The sequence below is a fragment of the Astatotilapia calliptera genome, chromosome 5 (genome assembly GCF_964374335.1).
Source record: "Astatotilapia calliptera chromosome 5, fAstCal68.1, whole genome shotgun sequence".
NCBI classification, from domain to species: Eukaryota; Metazoa; Chordata; class Actinopteri; order Cichliformes; family Cichlidae; genus Astatotilapia; species Astatotilapia calliptera.
In genome coordinates, this window is record NC_137426.1 from 19,553,289 (window position 1) to 19,571,508 (window position 18,220).

Here is an 18,220-nt window from a genome sequence, read left to right on the forward strand (position 1 = left end):
AATATGACTATGATCTTTATATCCACATTTCAAACAGGACATCAACTGTTATCTCATTGACAACAATGGATTTATTCTTGTTACAGAAGAACAGTCTCAGGTACTGTGTGCAACTAAACTACATCAAAGGACCAGTTTTGGCTTGAAGAATGTATTTCTTTTTAATAAAATACTCATCTTTTTAGATTTTGACCTTCCTTTGTCCAGGGTTAACATTTCTGTGAAAAGCACAAATTTAGATATAAATTTAAAAAACTAGCAAATTTTTCTATTACATATTTAGGCATAGAAATTTTCTTTATGATATTTATTCATTCAGTTCTTCCTTTAATGGCTTTCCATTGAGTCTTGAAATGCATTAGTGTCAAAAGGAAATATCAAAGTGGAAGAGTGAACTATGCATTTACCACTTTAGAAAATCCCAAAGACATTAAGTAACATCTGGTAATATAAGTGCTCTACATTGTGTGCATCAGAGCATTCACATAACCTTCAACTGCAGACCAAGAACAAATAGCTCCGGCTACACAACATTTAGCTGACCAGGGGCCTGTTCTTCGTACCTCGCTAAGTAAGTTAGCTGGATTAGATTGTTGACGATTTCGCGTGATCTTTGATCGTTCGGTTCCCCGAAGCTCATCCGGGACTTGCTGTCATAGCAACAGAGCCGTAAGCGTAAACCTGCTCGGGAGCAGGTTTACTTTATGTAAACAGGATTAGATCGCGGCCACGCAGGTATGTCCGCTTCATTTATACGAAAGCAACAGCGATATTTTTCCACTGTTTCACCATAAATAAATATTATCAATGTAACTAAAGATAATGCAGCACTTGATCCTTTTATTGATGTCACACAGATACATACAGGTCATTTCCTAAAAAAGGGAAATGAACTATTAACATTCTATTACATGTATGTGATTATTACAGATGTAATTCATATTTCAGAGTAGTAATTGTAAATTACTTCGTGTAATCAAGATGAGAGACCACGGCTATAAAAGCGAAGGTGGATTTGGGAAGCCTGTCGCAGCCATGTCCTGTCCGTATACGCGACCAACCCATTGCGGAAGGTGCAAGATTGATAAGGAGAGTCCTCAGAATTCAGCGTATATTGCGGGACAGACAGGATCCTTTAGCTCAGCGCGACAGTGTGCTCATAGAGAGATATCGATATTCCCGTGAGGGTATTATTTACTTAACCAACTTGTTGACGAGGGGGTGCAGGACCACCACCTGTCTTTTTTTCCTCTGCCCTTTTCTTGGTTGCTGTTATGAACAAACTAACAGAGTATTACAGGCCAGTATTACCTTGCCAAGAGACGCAAAGCAATCTAAGAGATAAATATTACCATTCTGTAGAATACTCCTGTATTCCACTTTTACTTGTTCCCATGTTCTTGTGGGTCCTGTTGTGGCTCTAATGTGAAAGGGGATATAATATAACATATTATAATATAATATAATGCCATATGATATTGGACAATATAGTGTCATATGATAGATCTACCCTACCGCCTACTGGTGTTGGCCAGAGGGGCCGATGGCGCGATATGGCAGCCTGGCTACAACCGTAGCTGCCTCCACCAGTGTGTGAATGTGGGAGTGAATGAATAGTGGTATCGTAAAGCGCTTTGGGTGCCTTGGAAAGCGCTATATAAATCCAATCCATTATTATTATTATTATTAAATTACCTACGAGTTTGATTTGTCAGCAACTTTCTGCCAGCCCTCTCTCCTTGCTTTTGCAGCCTTTGCAGTGTTCTCTTGCGTTTTAATTAAACTCTGAAACTCCTGAAATCCCTCACTCATGAGTTCTTGCTCTGCTGCCGGAAAATACCGAGCACGCCCCTTGGACATTTTCGCCGACCAATCAGCGGGTTGCCGATCAATGTTTCTACTATCGATGCGTAGCCCCTTTTACGACACCCAGTGATGTCACATTCCTGCGTCCAGCTGTACTGATCGTCAACAGCAGGTGTGTTCGGGGAACCGGATTAGCGAGCTCACGGTTAGCGCGATGGTTTGGTCTTGGATGTGTCATTTGATCTTGGATGTAGTAAGCGACGTACGAAGAACAGGCCCCTGGTCTCAGTGGTTACCACCTCACTGTGGTAGACGCCATTTACATGCTGATGCCCTAAAAAGCCAGCTTGCATCTCATGTTTCTTTGTGAATGCTTAATGCTGCTTAAATAAAACACAATTAAACAAATTAAAATCCTTTTTTTCATGCTTTCTGGTGTGCTTTGACATCATTTCTCTCTCAGACAGGGCTTTTCTTTGGAGAGGTGGAAGGTGCTGTTATGAACAAACTGCTACAAATGGGATCCTTCAAAAGGTTTGAGACACAGTTAAACAACTGGTTGAGCTTTAACCTAATAAATTAAACTCAAAGGCTAAAAAGCATGCTGTTATATATGAGAATAAGGCACATTTAAGCAAGACTTTAAGCAGCTATCCCCTTCAACACGCCACACCAGTTTTGAACTCTGTTTGTGCGAACGGGCTCCTCTCCTTCACTGTTGTGAACGTCTATCAGAGAACAGTAAAGGCTGCCAAGCACTCCTATTTTTCTCAACTTATTGCTGCCAGCTCGCATAACCCTCGTGTATTCTATAACACTATAAATTATGTACATAATACAGAAGGCTATGTTCTTTTGCACTCTTCTCAGGTTATGTGCAATAAGTTTCTTAATTATTTTGTGGACAAGGTTGCTAGGTTGAGACCTCTGCTGATCTGGCATGCATGGTTCTTACTTTTCTACCAATTGTTTTACCTGTTTTAGTGAAACTGTGTTGAAATCTAAGCCGTGTGGCTCTCCAAATGATGTTGTTCCTCCCCGCTTTCTCAAAAAGGTATTTCCTACCATCGGACCACACATTCTGAACATACTAGTATACTATACAATACTAGTATTTTGTCTGGTCAAGTACCTTACGAATTTAAGCATGCAGTCATACATCCTTTACTTAAGAAACCAGGGTTAGACAGCTCAGTCATGTCAAATTTTAGACCCATCTCCAAGCTTCCCTTTCTGAGTAAGATCCTGGAAAGGATTGCTTATACTCAGTTGATGGACTATTTGAATGACTCTCAATTGTGTGAAATCTTTCAGTCCGGCTGTAAGCCCTTTTACAGTATGGAGACAGCCCTCGTAAAAGTTATGAATGACATTCTGATAACGACAGAGCGTGGTAAATATGCAGTGCTTGTCTTGTTGGACAAGACCGCTGCATTCGACACAGTGGATCACGATTTGCTGATCTCCCGCTTACAGCACTGTGCGGGAATTTCTGGTTCGGCACTTTTGTGGTTAAAATCTTATCTCTCAAACTGGACTTTTTGTGTTGTCTGTTTTGTTGAAGCCCCATGTCCCCATTCGTTCGCTTCGGTCAGCTGAGCAGCTGTTGCTTTCAGTCCCTAAGTCACGGCTGAAACTTAGAGGAGCCTGAGCACTCTCTATTTCGGCTTCAATGCTTTGAAAAACTCTTCCTTTCCATATTAGACAGGCTACATCAGTGCCAGTTTTTAAGTCCAGATAAAAAAAAAACTATTTTTACTCCCTGGCTTTTAACTCTGTGGGTAACTGACATTTTTATTAATTTTATTGCTATGTTTGGTTTTTGCTATTTTATTACTATATTTATATTTTTATTGTACAGCACTTTGGTCTACCAGGTGTGTTTTCGAAGTGCTATATAAATAAACGATGATGATGATGATGAGATCGGATGTTTATTAAGACCTTCACTGTGCTGTGTGTGTTTCAGGATCACTCTTTATGACTACCAGGCCCTTTGCAGAGAGTATGCTGGGAGCAGTGACAGTGCACGCACTTTGTCAGATGTAAGTGTGCAACAGACAGCGTTTAGAGGAAGAGAAGTCAAAGGATATTTATAATCTGTGGTTCACAACATCTACAGCTGCATATGTCCTCAAACTAAACCACTGGCCATCGAACATATTTCAGTTTGTGGTTATCATTTGCATGCGGCTGATGCATGTTGAACAAGTGGAAAATGAACTACAGCATTTACAACAATCAATACAAAACAAAGCAAATAAAAAAGCTGACCTTATCTTTTCTTTGTCTTTTAGCCATTTTCTGTAGTTAAATGGCTTCTGACTGAACTTGTCATGTAAGAATTTTTGATAAAATATTTGTTTAGTATGGTTTACTCTGTTCTTATAACTTTCATCACAAACACTGATTATGTTTTATGTTTCTGCTTTTCTCTTAGTTTCCTGCTAGAATTTAACCTGTACAGCTGGTGGAATATTGATCTCTCAGTTAAAGGTAACCGTAACTTCGTGATGATTTATAGGCATTTGAGATCTGAGAGAGGGAGAATATTTGGAAAGTATGAGCGGCAGAAAGAAAACCTCTTCTGCTTAATGCTGATTTTGTAAAGCCTCTGTGTTTCAGTTAAACCTGCTCTGTTTCACGTTCAGCTCAGAGATCTCGGGGTAAAACCATGATGGTACCATGTGATACAGAATACCCTGCATTCGTGTCTGAACGGACCATTAAAGAAACAACCGGAAACATTGAGTGCGACGGCTGCATCAGGTGCTGCAAAGTGAACTGTCTATTAATCATGAAATAATAATCTAATAGTATCATTTGATTACATTTAACCAACATTAAACTTTTTTTTAAAATTAGACTTTGTGTTTGTGCTGCAGATCTTTTGTCATACAGCAGATTCCCAGCAGCAACCTGTTCATGGTTGTTGTGGATAATAAGTGTGACTGCAGCAGTGCTCCTCCAGTGACAATGGATCCCATTGAGATCATATATATCCTTTCTGTATGAAGCAGAGACATTTCATGAACTGAAACAAAATAGTTGAAAGTTGTTATATTTTTAAATTTGTTTCCTAAATATGTTTAGCTGGCTGTGAGAAAAAGTGATCATTATGAATTTCATCTTGAGGGGTTTACTATTGAGATGATTACACTTAGGGTTAAATTTGAAGTTGTGGTTTAGGGTAAGTGAGGTTTAATGCATGCTAGTTGGGTTTCAAACTTAGAACCATATCTTGTTGATTTATTCTTACACCCTTGACTCCTTTGAACACAACGAGTCACTAAAATGTGAGAGACTGAAGTATCAGAAGGACAGAAAAAAGCCTGAATCATGTCATCCTTTCCACCCTGAGGTATGTGAAAGTGCTGATCTGCACACACTATCTGTATGTATGCGGGTCAACATCGATACAGTGAAAGCTGACAGTAAAGGAAACACAAATAAGGTTATGTGCTACTCTATGAAAATGTGATAATGGTAATATAATTCCATATAACATCACTGAAACTGTTTTCTTTCTGTAAGAATAACATAATATTGTTATAATAATATAATAGTAAGTTATCTTTAGAGATAGTAGTTAAAGTGGTAGTAGTAATAGGGAGCTGGTACTTGATTTTTAACCCACTGGCTTGCTTCTTTTAAGATGTGGGCTACAGTAGTATATGAAAGGCCAGTCCAAACACAATGTGGAGTGATGATGGCATATCCTCTTCTAGCATTAAATGTCTAAAAACTAATCTGTTAATAAAAATGTACATATTTAAAATCTTATATTTAAAATTTTCAGCTATGAATTGTTAACTCATCCCACAATTTTAGAGGGTTGGTTTCTTTGGGTTTTTTTTAAATCCTGATTGTCCACATCTGTATTTTTCACTTGTACATTGCAATTCCAAGGGGGATCGTTCTCATCCATGTCACTGAATAGTTATTTCACTTTGTTTTTACATATAAATAACATTATATGGGTCAAGTTAACATTATTAAAAAAGTTATCTAAAGTTATATTCAGTACTCTCATAGCCAAATACAGCTGGTAAGTTTACTAAAGAGCATGTGTACTGCAATATGACAATTGATTGTGTACCTTACAGGAAAATGCCATGGAGTGCGGTTCAGCAACACGCTTCTCCGGTCCCCTAGCAGCAGCTCTGCTGCCTCTGATAACAGCGACCATCAGCAGGTGACCAATAGCAGCTGCAGTGGAAATCAGTAAGGACTAATTCAATGAGAAGAAGCTTATAGACACATAAAAACATGAATTTGCTCATACCTCTAATACAGGCAGTACTCTGCAGAGACAAAATCTTTAGCACTGAGACACATCCATTAATGCAGAGAACAAAAGAAAATGAGAATAACAGGAGTGCTTGGTGACTTTGATCAGCGCACAGCAGAGCATACCAAATAGAGTTTGCAAAATTGCTCTACATATGTGCTGAATTTATTAGAAGAAAGAAACGTAGAATGCCTCTCAACAAGTGAGAGTGCTTTACTCAAAGTCTAAGACAAGCCTTTGTGCACAGGAAGACATTAAATGTTTGATTATTTGTTGTGTCAGGAAAAATATGAAAGCTATTGTCTGCAGAATGTAAAATGCACTTTTGTGAAATGAGAAAAGAATGCAGAGTGGTCTTTGTTTTAGGCAGTAAATCATTACAAACAGTAATGATTTGTTAAAACAATTTATTTAGTAAAATTTATTTGTTTTACTAAATTTGCTTTGATGTCTGTAATGGATCATGTAAAATAGTAGTGAGACATTGGAAAATATTAAATGGCTTTATTCTGTTTTTTTAAGCAAATTATATTTAAGAAAAGTACAAGGTGCATGAAAAAGAGCAGTGTGTTTGAAGAATGTGGCATTGATGTGTTCAGCCATTTGTCAAGGTGACCACATACTCGTAACTACATGTTTAGGAAAGCTGATGAATAAATGCAAATAAATATTTTCCATCATTTACACATTAAGATACTTTTTTGTGTGGGTGAGTTTGTGTAGCTGAATTGCAGACATTGAATATAAATGTGATGCTATTTACTGTATATACAGTCCTGGAGGAAAAACAAAATATATATATATATATATATATAAAAAAAAACATTACAAAAAATGTGTTAAGCATAAAATAGACACATTAGAAAACAATACTTTTTAAAAACATTTTAATTTAATCAGGAATTTAACATTTAGGCTATCAAACTGTCTTAATGCAGTTAAGTTAAAACAATTTTCATTTGCAGTTTACACGGAGTTCACAGAGGTGTACATAGGGTTCACAGTGCTATACACCATACTCTTCAGGGCTGATGTAGCTGGCTCCTTGGGGATGGTTGAGTACAAATGGTATATGTCAGACTGGGGGGGGAGAAAATAAACTGTATTATCTATTAACTTATATGACCAGCAGATTTAATGTTACCCTTGTGACTAGAGGTGGGAAGTAACAAAGTACAAATACTTGTAAGGTATCTGTATTTTACTTAAGCATTTATTTTTCTAACATCTTTTCACTTTTACTCCTTACATTTTAACACAACTAACACTTTCTGCTTCTTACATTTTCAAAACAGGCTTGTTACTTTTGTTTTAGGACATTTGAGGGAAGTTATTATTTCACATTACTACATTTACTGTATTTTTGCATTATTTATAGCGCCATAGGAATTAAAGTGGGCCAGTGCTTTTTATGGCAAAACACCGGGACAAGTGCAGATGGGCACAAATTGTGATCATGGTACTTCAGCATCTAGCTAGCTATAGAAGAGGAGTGAGGATAAGGGTATAATATTTTTATGAGGCAGATAATTTCAAATGTACAGAGCCTTGCAAGGGACATGGGAGAAAAAAAGAAAAAGATGTACTTTTGCAAGATCCTGCAAAAGTTTTGCGAGAGATTGAGAAATGCTTCCCCCTCCTGCATTTATTGTACTTGATATTGGAGCTTCAAAGTACTTCAGGTGGTAGTTAATGAACAGTGTTGGGTAAGTTACTTTAAATTAGTAACTTAGTTACATTACTAGTTACTTCTATCAAAAGTAACTCAGTTACTTCAAGTTACTCGTTACTTTCAGAGTAACTAGTTACTAGGGAAAGTAACTTTGGTTTAACTCAGAATTCTCTTGTTAATGTGTTCCTTCCGTAACTGGATACCCAGCAAGAGTGCCAGTCTTCTAGCTTGCTTACTTGCCACAAGTGCACTGTGCCACCTACCAATAGAAAGGAAAAGATAATGTGCATATTTCCACGAGAGAAATCCCACGCCTGGACCGTTGTTGACCGCCGCCATGATTCTAGCCTACGTCACAGCGTCATGTGCGCCTTTTACATCCAACACAAAAACTGCAGTCGTGGTGCTTTCGATTGTACTCAGAACTTGGAAATTCTGCCTTCTGAATAGGAAGATGTAGGCAACACCAGACTGCAGATGAGCTGCATACAGGGCTGGACTGGGACAAAAAAATCGTCCTGGGCATTTTGACTAGAGACCGGCCCACCATTATAGGAAAACTCATAAAGCCTTTGAATGAAAATAAACGCTGTTGTGACAGTGATGTACACTGTTCTGATGGTATATATGTATAAATCTATCAATTGTTTGTTGCAAGACTCAGATAATTCTTTTTTTTAAAAGTGAGACATTTTAAATGAGAAAAAGAAAGTGTTTCCTTGTGCCCCCCCTTTCCCTTTTACTGCCCTACATGGACCCCTGGCAACACTTTGCTAGACCCGCCCCTGCACAGCTGTCAGCTACTTAGAAAAGGATCCTGGGGTTATTTGTCTCTCAGAAACAGTTCATAACTTCCCTTCGACTCATTCATGTCACCTAAAAGGTAAACCTGTTTCTCCATCACAGCTCTGATGATTCAGTAAGGACATCTCCTGGTTTCATCTTCATGTTTCCCTCTCACCACATATTCAAACCGATATCATGGCCAGCAGCTTTACAGCTGTGGCTCCAGCAAACATCAGCTGATACTAGAAATTAATATTAAATAAATTCTAACAACAGCTGATCAAGCTTAAAAGTGCTGCTGTTGTTTACCGCGACATCCGCTGGTTTCCTCTTTCTGGCGCAAAGTGGGCGATAAACAAGCAAGAGAGAAAAGCCGATCAGCTGATCATTGATCAGTTTCATGATTGAAGTAGAAACAGGAGAGGGAGGGGAGAGGATGAGAGAAGAAGAGGCAGCTGTGCAGCGTAAACACAGAATAACTCCAGCTTTGTGCCTTTTTCATTGTAGCTGAAGTCCGGGACAAACTGTTCCTTTTCATCTCAATACGAAACGCGTAATATTTTCTCTGAATACGAGACGATTCTGTTTTGTACAGGACGGTTGGCAGCTCTAATAATTAACCTTATGAACAAAATAAAGTTCAACATCAGTAACATAGCACCACCCAGCTGTATAGAAACTTCGTCATGCTAGCTAGCACGCAGTACGAAAAAGTCGGCATAACGAAAATAAACTCCACCTAAACTTGGTTCATATCTGACCCAGATGGACTGCAGGTCATAACTTCTTACCTGAAGTTCAGTTCACCTGACACTCGGACCAGCGGCCGCTTTGGGTCTCTCCTCCTCTTGCCTCCCTTTTCCTTCATCCACCTGCTGGCTTCCACCACTTGCTAATGTTATTGAATCTGTGGAAGCTCCGCGACAGCCACCACACGAAGTAACGAATAACGAGCCTATCTAAATCCCAGTAACGAGTAACGCGTTCCCGGTTTTGGCATGTTAACTAGTTACCGTGCTCGTTACCACAATAATAACGTAGTTACTGTAACGCGTTACTTAATAACGCGTTAGTCCCAACACTGTTAATGAATTCAACCAAAACTGCCAGGTCAGTATACTCCTTGTGACGACTCTGCCTGCTTACACTAAGAACCCGCAAGTGTTTGTCTTCCATCGCTATGGTTGATTCCAAGGTCTCAGTACTGACCTGGAAGTGCATGGACTTGTGGGACCTCACAGAGGTAACACGAGATCTCACAAAATTTTTACAAATGTACATCTTGTTTTCTTTTTTTTCTCCACGGTCTCCAATGTTAATTTCTTTAACACTTCTGCTTAAGAATGTCCATACTTTTGCTATCTCTGCTTGTGACAGACTTACTTCATTTTTTTGAAGTTGCTGTCCATCTTCTTGAGTAGAATCTGCAACTGAAAAGGAAAATCTTTAATGCAAAGCATGTTATAGAAAAAGGTTTTTGAGGTTTTATAGAATTGCCATTAAATTGTATCGTTTACATTCTTACAAATAAGGATACAAAGAAGCTCACCTGGATCAGCAGCAGGTACTGAGGTGAATATAGAGTATGATTGCTCGTTTCCTGGAGGGGACTAGTTTGAAAAAACAAAATAAGGCAGAAGTGAGAGGATAATTATTGAAGAGATGATGGGAAAATTGGAATCGTGAAAAAAATTATTTGTAACAATACATTTAACCCGATACCCTTATAATACACATACTGGAAATTGGCCCCATAAAGAATTTGGACACTTCAACACCAAACTTCTGTGATGTTTCATATAATGAAATTCTCCCGGCTGGAGATTTTAACTGGTTGCCTTCTGTTCCTCAGAGAGTTTAAGTCTATGTCTACAAAACTAATTGTTGAGTCTGTGTTTCCACAGGCCCCACTAGTTTAGAGACTTATTCCTCATGAAGAACGAAAAACAAGACAGAACATCTTCAACCGGTCTTTTACTCGCTAGCGAGGAAAGGCTTGGTCAGAACCAGGCTGTGAAACTAAATGCTCCTCACCTGTCTCCAGATCAACTCCTTCCAAGAGCAGCTCTCCTCGTAGCCTTTTATTCCCATGACACTTACAGTTTACACGGTAAAACACAAGCACCTCCCACCGAAAACCCCCCCTCCAATGGTTCTAAGACAAGGCACTGTGTATATGTGTGTGTGTGTATGTGTGTCTATGTGCGTGTGTGTGTGCGTGCGTGTGTGTGTCCTCTTGATCACAACATCCTTGGTCATAAGGGGGTAATCTCCCCACACCCAATATATGGTTCAATTCCTGTATTGGTACACCATACACAACACAGGTGAAGCCATAAAAGGGCAGGAAGTTTACCAAACAACAGACAGAATCTTCACATGGGATGTGTCTGTGATAAAACACTACAGCCTCCTCCCAGAACCTCGAGAGGCTGGGGAGGGGTCAGACAAAGGAATGCCTTTGATCCTATAGTTTGAACTAAGAATTTAAGAAACACAATGACAACATTCAACAATTTGACTTAACACTAATTTACAGCTAAAACTCACCCAAATCTTAAATGCCCAGAAAATTATTTATTTTTAACTGAGACTCTGGTTTGGAAATGATATCAGTGGCCACTGTGTGGTAGCTGCAGTTAGACAATTGAAGCTCCAAAATCAAGACCACAAACAGTGTTTAACTGAACTTTTAACCATTTCTGTGATCAAGCTTTCTCTTGTGATTTATGGAACTATAACTGGAATAGAATCACCTCCACATCACTGTTGTAGAGCTGGTATGGAAATTATTATATGATGCGTTTATCAAAATTATAAATAAACATGTGCCCATCTGACTGCCAAAACAGTCCTACCACACATGTGCCGTACAAGGTTCATCCTACCTGACACATTGACATGCAGAATATATTTCCCTCATAACATCTTATACAAATCAAACATGTAACATAATAACCCAAACAATGCCAAAAATGATCTTCTATGGATTGACTCTAATAATTACTGAGTATACATCACTGATCTCTGTTTGTGCATACTGGAGGTATTTCCCCTCCTTGTTATGATTAGTGCTGGGGTCATGACTCAAAAAACCAAAACAAAACTATTACACTGAACAGTTTTCTTAAAAGCAATGCTGTACTTTTTTAACTACTCCAAGGAGAGAACAATTAATTAAACTATTCTTTACATCCCCTCTGCGAATCGCTATCTTATCGTGGTGGAGGGGTTTGTGTGTCCCAGGGATCCCAGGGGCTATGTTGTCTGGGGGCTTTTGCCCCCTGGTAGGGTCTCCCATGGGAAATTGGTCCTGGGTGAGGGACCAGACAAAGAGCGATTCAGAAGACCCCTATGAACAGTTCACCCTGCCCGGGATAGGGTTACCGGGGCTCCGCCCTGGAGCCAGGTCTGGGAAGGGTGCCTGAGGGCGAGCATCTGGTGGCCGGGCCTTAGTCCATGGGGCCTGGCCGGGCACAGCCCAAAAAAGGGACATGGGCCCATCTTCCTGCAGGCCCACCACCCGCAGGAGGCACCGTAGGGGTCGGGTGCAATGTGAGCCGGGCGGCGGCGAAGGACCTGGCACACCGATCCCCGGCTACCAAGACTAGCAATTGGGACATGGAATGTCACCTATCTGGTGGGGAAGGAGCCTGAGCTAGTCCGTGAGGTTGAGAGGTACCGGCTAGATATAGTCAGGCTCACCTCAACGCATGGCCTGGGCTCTGGAACCAGTCTCCTGGAAAGGGGCTGGACTCTGTCTCAGTCTGGAGTTGCCCCTGGTGAGAGGCGGTGGGCTGGGGTGGGTATCTTGGTATCCCCTTGGCTTGGTGCTGGTATGATGGGGTTTCTCCTAGAGGAGGAGAGAGTTTGTTCCCTTTGCCTTCGGGTCAGGGAAGGTAACATTTATGCCAAGCGGCAGTTTAGAGTACCCAGCCTTCTTGGAGTCCCTAGGTGTGGCACTGGAGGGTGCTCCTCCTGGGGACTCTGTTGTCCTACTGGGAGACCTGGAAGGGCGTGATTGGGAGGGACGGCCTCCCGGATCTGAACCCGAGCGGTGTTTTGTTATTGGGCTTTTGTGCAAACAACAGTTTGGCCATAATGAACACCATGTCAAAACATAAGAGTAGGGCTGCACGATTTTGCATAAAATGAGAATCACGATTTTTTTGCTTAGAATTGAGATCACGATTCTCTCACGATTTTCTTTTCCAGTATAAATATTTATTGCACTTATTAAATGCACATCAACTTCGTAACAGTTGAGACTGAACATAAAAACAATAAACAAACATAAAAACAACAAATGTCTCACGTTTTGTTGTTGCCGCAAAATGTTGTACTGCTTGAAATTCCGTCTCCACCGTTGCTCGACACTGCGTGTATAGAGCAGGTAGTGCAACAATAGAAAAATAGTTGCGGGACGGCACTGTGTAGCGTTTGTCTAGGGTGTTGATCATTTTCCTAAATCCCTCGTTTTGCACAGTGTTGATGGGAGCCATATCTTTGGTCAGGTGATAAGTGATAGCCTCCGTAATTTCTTTGTGCCTGCGGGAGTTCGACGGGTATAGGGAAGCGCTGTATAAGGTTCCCGTTATTGATGTTTGGGTGGTTGACCGGAACGGATTTTCTCCTGTCACTTTCTCGTCATCCCTGACGTGCTCTCCGTTGTTTTTTCCCTGGTAATTTTAGCATCACACGGCACGGCTTCTGTATCACGTGGTATAAGGCTCCGCCCTTGTCATTTGTTGAGCAGGAAGAGTGAGTGCTTGTTTTCATGCAGATTACATCCCGAATCAAAATGCGGTACAATCGTCGTCGTCTTTTTTTTTTTTTTTAATCGTTGTCATTTGGAAATAAGATTGCACATAAGTATGAATCGAGATCGCGATTTTCTAACGATTAATCGTGCAGCCCTACATAAGAGTGTCCATAAGTGCACGCGGCACCAGGACACTCTAGGCCACAGGTCGATGATCGATTTTGTAATCGTATCAACAGGCCTTAGGCCATATGTTTTGGACACTCGGGTAAAGAGAGGGGCTGAGCGGTCGACTGATCACCACCTGGTGCACAACAAAATCTCCAGTGTTAAATTAACACTAGAGAGTGTCTATATGGGTCCACACCTCTGAGTGTTAAATACAATACTGTTGAGTGTTAAATTAACACTTTTGACAGTGTTATATGTTTAAAAGTAACCTAGTCAGTTTTGAAGATTAACAATGGCTAACCCTGAGCAGTGCTGATTTTCTAACACTGGAAAATAACTCAAAATGTTAGAAATATTCCAGTGTTAGAAAATCAGCACTGCTCAGGGTTAGTCTTTGTTAATCTTCAAAACTGACTAGGTTACTTTTAAACATATAACACTGTCAAAAGTGTTAATTTAACACTCAACAGTGTTGTATTTAACACTCAGAGGTGTGGACCCATATAGACACTCTCTAGTGTTTTAATTTAACACTGGAGATTTTGCTGTGTGGTGAGTTGGATCAGGTGGCGAGGGAGGACACTGGACAGACCAAATTTTGATAGAACAGTAGCAGTATAATGTCCTTGTAAGTGGATATCAGGCCCTTGTAGAGCAAAATTGAGTATTTTGGTCTAAATAACCCAAAATGTGATGTCCACATATGTGGACGCCAGGTCCTAGGAGGTTAATGAATCGGTATGAACGCAACACTGCTGACAACACAAAACCCAGCACAAAGAGACTTCAGCAGTGATTCTCCTTTAGAAACATGAACAGGTGGTAGAAATGATGTCCAGCCTTACTGTTCATCATTGCTTTTTTTACCTGTTGAAGTTCAGGGTCTCACTGCTGCTGCACTTGGCATCCACTCAGATTTAATGTCACTATGGATTCTTGGCTAGCTTATCATTAGCATACTTGCAAAGAGCCGAAGTTCTATTTGCACTATAATGCAGTTGTTTCTATTCTTGATGGAGTATGCATTTTACCATCGCACCCTTGTCCATTTGTTCAGCAAAAATAAAAGTAAGGTCCAAATCTGAATTGTAGACTTTGTCACTATCGTCCACCTCTGACACATGGACTGAAATCAGCTGATTATAGTATAAGTGGCACCTTTAATCAAATTTACAGGCAAGCAGAGTAACAATTCAAAGGTACAACCAGGTCTCTGCAAGAAGTGATTCCCATCCCTACTCATAAATGTTATCTGAAAATACATGTGACTGCTCACAGTTTAAAATTTCTCTAGCCACAAAGCCTATTAATAGTGCAAACATGTCATTCCATTGACACTACGTGAATTTCAGTATTTTGAAAGGGGTTAAAGGATTTTTTTTTAAAAATTACTTCAAAAAGTACCCATCTGCCACAGCTCGAAGTGTCCAGATACTTTTCAGAGCCACTAACTCAGAATGTTTCTCAGAGCTTTTGTTTTTAATTACCACTTCTCCAAGATGCGTTGTGTTCATTAAGCCATCTACAATTGAAAGTAAAAAAAAAATAGTATAAACATATACATAGTATATACTATAGATAAGAATTGCAAAGAGCTCAAAGTCACTTAGCGTTTACAATACCAGTGCAGTGGGCTTGTGAGCTACAAGAAAAAACAACCAGACAGTGATTTTCATGGACATAATACAGAAACCATTGGAAACAGTTGCAGAAAAGGTTAAAGCATGTCTTACCTGCTGGTAACAGAATTTACTGGAACTATTAAAAAAAAAAGAAAACATAAAAGTAATTGCTGATCAAACAACTTTCATGATCCATAAGGAAATATTGGAGAAAAGAAATACTAAAGTAAAACTAAACAAACCAGTTCTGATCAGTAGACACAGAAGCTTAAGTTTTAAGTCACATGACATGAGATGTAATTTAGGCTTGAGATATTTACTTTGGAATTATAATGCTACAACACGCAAAACTATGAGCTTCCATGCCCAATCCAATTTTCCATCTGACTCGACTGCACATGATATCATAGCTATATTAAATTGAGAAAATAAATGAAGCAGATAAAATGCTCACATATATTTATTTATTTATTTATTATTTCTATGCAAATGTCTATGCAAATCCTGAAAATGAACTAGAATTTTTTTTGTAAAAATAAAAGTGGAAAAACCTTGATACAATTTGCATTTAAAATAATTTTGTCTAATTCTCAATTTAAATAAAAAGTGTATTTGAAGATCATTAAAAGATAAATAAAAATTTACAGCATTTCTCACCAGTTCTTTTCAGATTCCTCACAAGTACACATCCCAGTAAGACAACACCCACAGCAACTCCACAACCAGTTGAAACCACCAGTTTCCATATCAGTAAATCTGTTTTGCAGCACAAGAGGTCATAAACAAGAAAATCTTACTTTTTCAGTTGCACAAAACTAAGACTGAGACAGTGAAACCAACCATTAACAAATTGTTTACCATAGATAATGGAGTAACCATTTCTAAGATGATAATTTAAAATGTTGGTTACATTTTGAGATTTGTTTTTTCAAAATAACATACCATCACATAGAGATGTATTTTTATTTGTAAATTTGGAGTTTGAAAACAAAGATAGACTTATACCTGTTATTTTTATGAGATTATATAACATGTATCCTATGCAGTGGTGGGCAAGTTACTTTGAAAAGTAATTAATTATAGTTACTAGTTACTTCTTCAAAAAAGTAACTGAGTTACACTATTCTAAAAGTAATTAATTACTTGAAAAGTAACTATTGCTTTACTTTAAAAAAAATGTTTAACCCTCTGGGGTCCAGGGTATACTTGGCCATTTTTAACTACTTTTGATTTGAACTCTACATTTCACCTTTAAAAACTATTTGGTCTCATTCTTTTCAGCACAACCTCACGTGTCTAAATTTACAGTCATGTTTTCATTTTGACATACTGTATTAACACAATTGATCTAAAATCAGACACAAAACATAAAATCAGAGTAGAAAAAGTTATATTTTTAACTGTAGCAACCACACATATGTTTAATGAATCATATTTCATAACTTGTCAATTTTAAAATCCTATGCACAAGTTTTGCAAACAATAAAGTTATTTGCATCCATTTACCTTTTACCTTGATTTTTTTAAATAACCATTTCAAACTATTTACAGAACAATCAGCTGTTCTGCATTCAATAAGATGCCACACAAATTATTTGTACCACTCCAAAACAATAATTTCTGTCCACTATAAAGGAGAACATCACAGCCTGATACCTGCAGGTCTGACAGCAGCAGGTGTATCACTCCTTTTTCTACCTGGAGACAGCAGTCGCCTCATTGTTCTGACACACAACACAAAACACTACACACTAACTACACAAGACAACACATTAATTACACACTCCAAACACGCTAAACGTTACAAATCTCTCACATCTCAAAACTCGTTTTCTCTCTCTATCTGCTCTTTCCTGCTCGCTCTCTCTCTCTCTCTCTCTAGCCGTCACTCCTAAAACACTCCTAAAACGCCCTCTGTTTGTTTGTTTGTTTGTTTGTTTGTTTTGCTCATAAGCAGAGAGTGCTTGCTAGCGCTGTCCTTAGACAGTAAACGTGATGAAACTATTGAGGAAAAAACGCTGCCTATATAATGTTTATCATGACTCTGGTTTTACATGGCCTAAATCTAAACTAAATCTTTGCATTTAGTTTTTATCTAAAGCTTACGCAGCATTATAACTTTTTTGGATTCTGAGTCATAAAACAAAGATAAATTCAGATCTGTCACTGTTTTGTAATTAGATAACATTTATGTGGCACCAGTATTTTAAAAACAGAGTAGTGGACAAACTTGAAACAAACAAAAAAAACCAACAACAACAAAGATAACAAAAATACCCCCAAAAAAAAAGAAAAAAGAAATGTCACGCTGTCCCAGTAAAATATTTTAATGAAGGATACCTTTATCAACTGTCTCCCCAGATGATAGTGTACCAGGATTGAAGGTTGTGAAATCTGTGGTTCTTTTATCCTTGAGATTTGCTCCTAAATAAACATTTAAAAGTGAAATGTTATAGCACAAAATATCTGTGATGAGGATACTGCATAAATGTATAAATGAAAGAAAAGAAAGTCATTCACTTTGTACTGTATTCATTTGGTTGTGAATAAAATACAGGTGGATAAGATTAAAAAAAATCATTGCATTCTGGATTTATTTATATTTTTTTGTAAATTTGAAAACAGATAGGTTTATACCTGTTATTTTATGTGATTACATAACATGTGGAACAGTAGTGGACAAACTAGAAAATGATATTGCAGGCACACTGTAACAATGACATATGTTCATGATAGATACGTGTGTGAACTTTGTGCCCAGGTGTTTTTTTTACCAGGTCTGACAGTGGTTAAATCTGTGGTTCTTCCATCCTTTGAAGTTGTCCCTAAACACAATTTAAGACTGGAATATTACAGCAGGAAACATCTGTGATTAGCATACTGTGAATGAGGTGGAATAGAAAGTCCATTTCTACATCCTTGCATTTTCTTTTTATTTACATCTTGATACAGAATCAGAACTTCTGTAAATTTGGTTTTGTAAAACAAAGATTTAATTAGAACAGTTACTGTTGTGTAATTAAATAATATTTACTGTATGTGACACTAATGTTTTTTAAATTAGAATAGTGGACAAACTTAAAACACATTATGTTTTATGATGATGATGA

At 38.5% G+C, this 18,220-nt stretch overlaps 1 protein-coding gene and 2 long non-coding RNA genes across 10 annotated transcripts in view; 1 reads left to right on the forward strand and 2 right to left on the reverse strand.

The window, feature by feature from the left end:
* The window catches only part of cacna2d3 (calcium channel, voltage dependent, alpha2/delta subunit 3), a 39,267-nt gene extending 32,474 nt beyond the window's left edge, over window positions 1-6,793 (forward strand). Inside the window, exons 31-39 of one of the 6 annotated variants that reach the window (XM_026167834.2) lie at window positions 38-100; window positions 2,270-2,340; window positions 3,776-3,851; window positions 4,104-4,144; window positions 4,247-4,302; window positions 4,458-4,575; window positions 4,692-4,804; window positions 5,085-5,167; window positions 5,913-6,793. In XM_026167834.2, coding sequence (XP_026023619.1) covers window positions 38-100; window positions 2,270-2,340; window positions 3,776-3,851; window positions 4,104-4,144; window positions 4,247-4,302; window positions 4,458-4,575; window positions 4,692-4,804; window positions 5,085-5,167; window positions 5,913-6,005 — 714 coding nt within the window. In that variant the 3' untranslated portion in view covers window positions 6,006-6,793. Of the gene's footprint in view, window positions 1-37; window positions 101-2,269; window positions 2,341-3,775; window positions 3,852-4,103; window positions 4,145-4,246; window positions 4,303-4,431; window positions 4,576-4,691; window positions 5,168-5,912 lie in introns of those variants that run through there. The other 5 variants (XR_013909245.1, XR_013909246.1, XM_080301815.1 and 2 more) reach the window with 5 other exon arrangements.
* On the reverse strand, window positions 821-1,955 carry LOC145428910 (uncharacterized). The gene is made up of 2 exons (XR_013909252.1): window positions 1,516-1,955; window positions 821-1,420 (listed from the first exon to the last, which is right to left on the reverse strand). It is a non-coding gene; the product is annotated as an uncharacterized LOC145428910 (long non-coding RNA).
* Window positions 6,587-17,879, reverse strand: LOC113022433 (uncharacterized). 3 transcript variants are annotated; one of them, XR_013909250.1, is made up of 5 exons: window positions 17,451-17,879; window positions 14,976-15,866; window positions 10,105-10,165; window positions 9,939-9,985; window positions 6,587-7,177 (listed from the first exon to the last, which is right to left on the reverse strand). It is a non-coding gene; the product is annotated as an uncharacterized LOC113022433 (long non-coding RNA). The 3 variants fall into 3 exon arrangements; XR_013909251.1 differs by lacking the exon at window positions 17,451-17,879 and having other exon boundaries at window positions 9,939-9,979; window positions 14,976-15,940; XR_013909249.1 differs by lacking the exon at window positions 17,451-17,879 and having other exon boundaries at window positions 14,976-15,940.
* Between the last annotated feature and the right edge of the window lie 341 nt (window positions 17,880-18,220).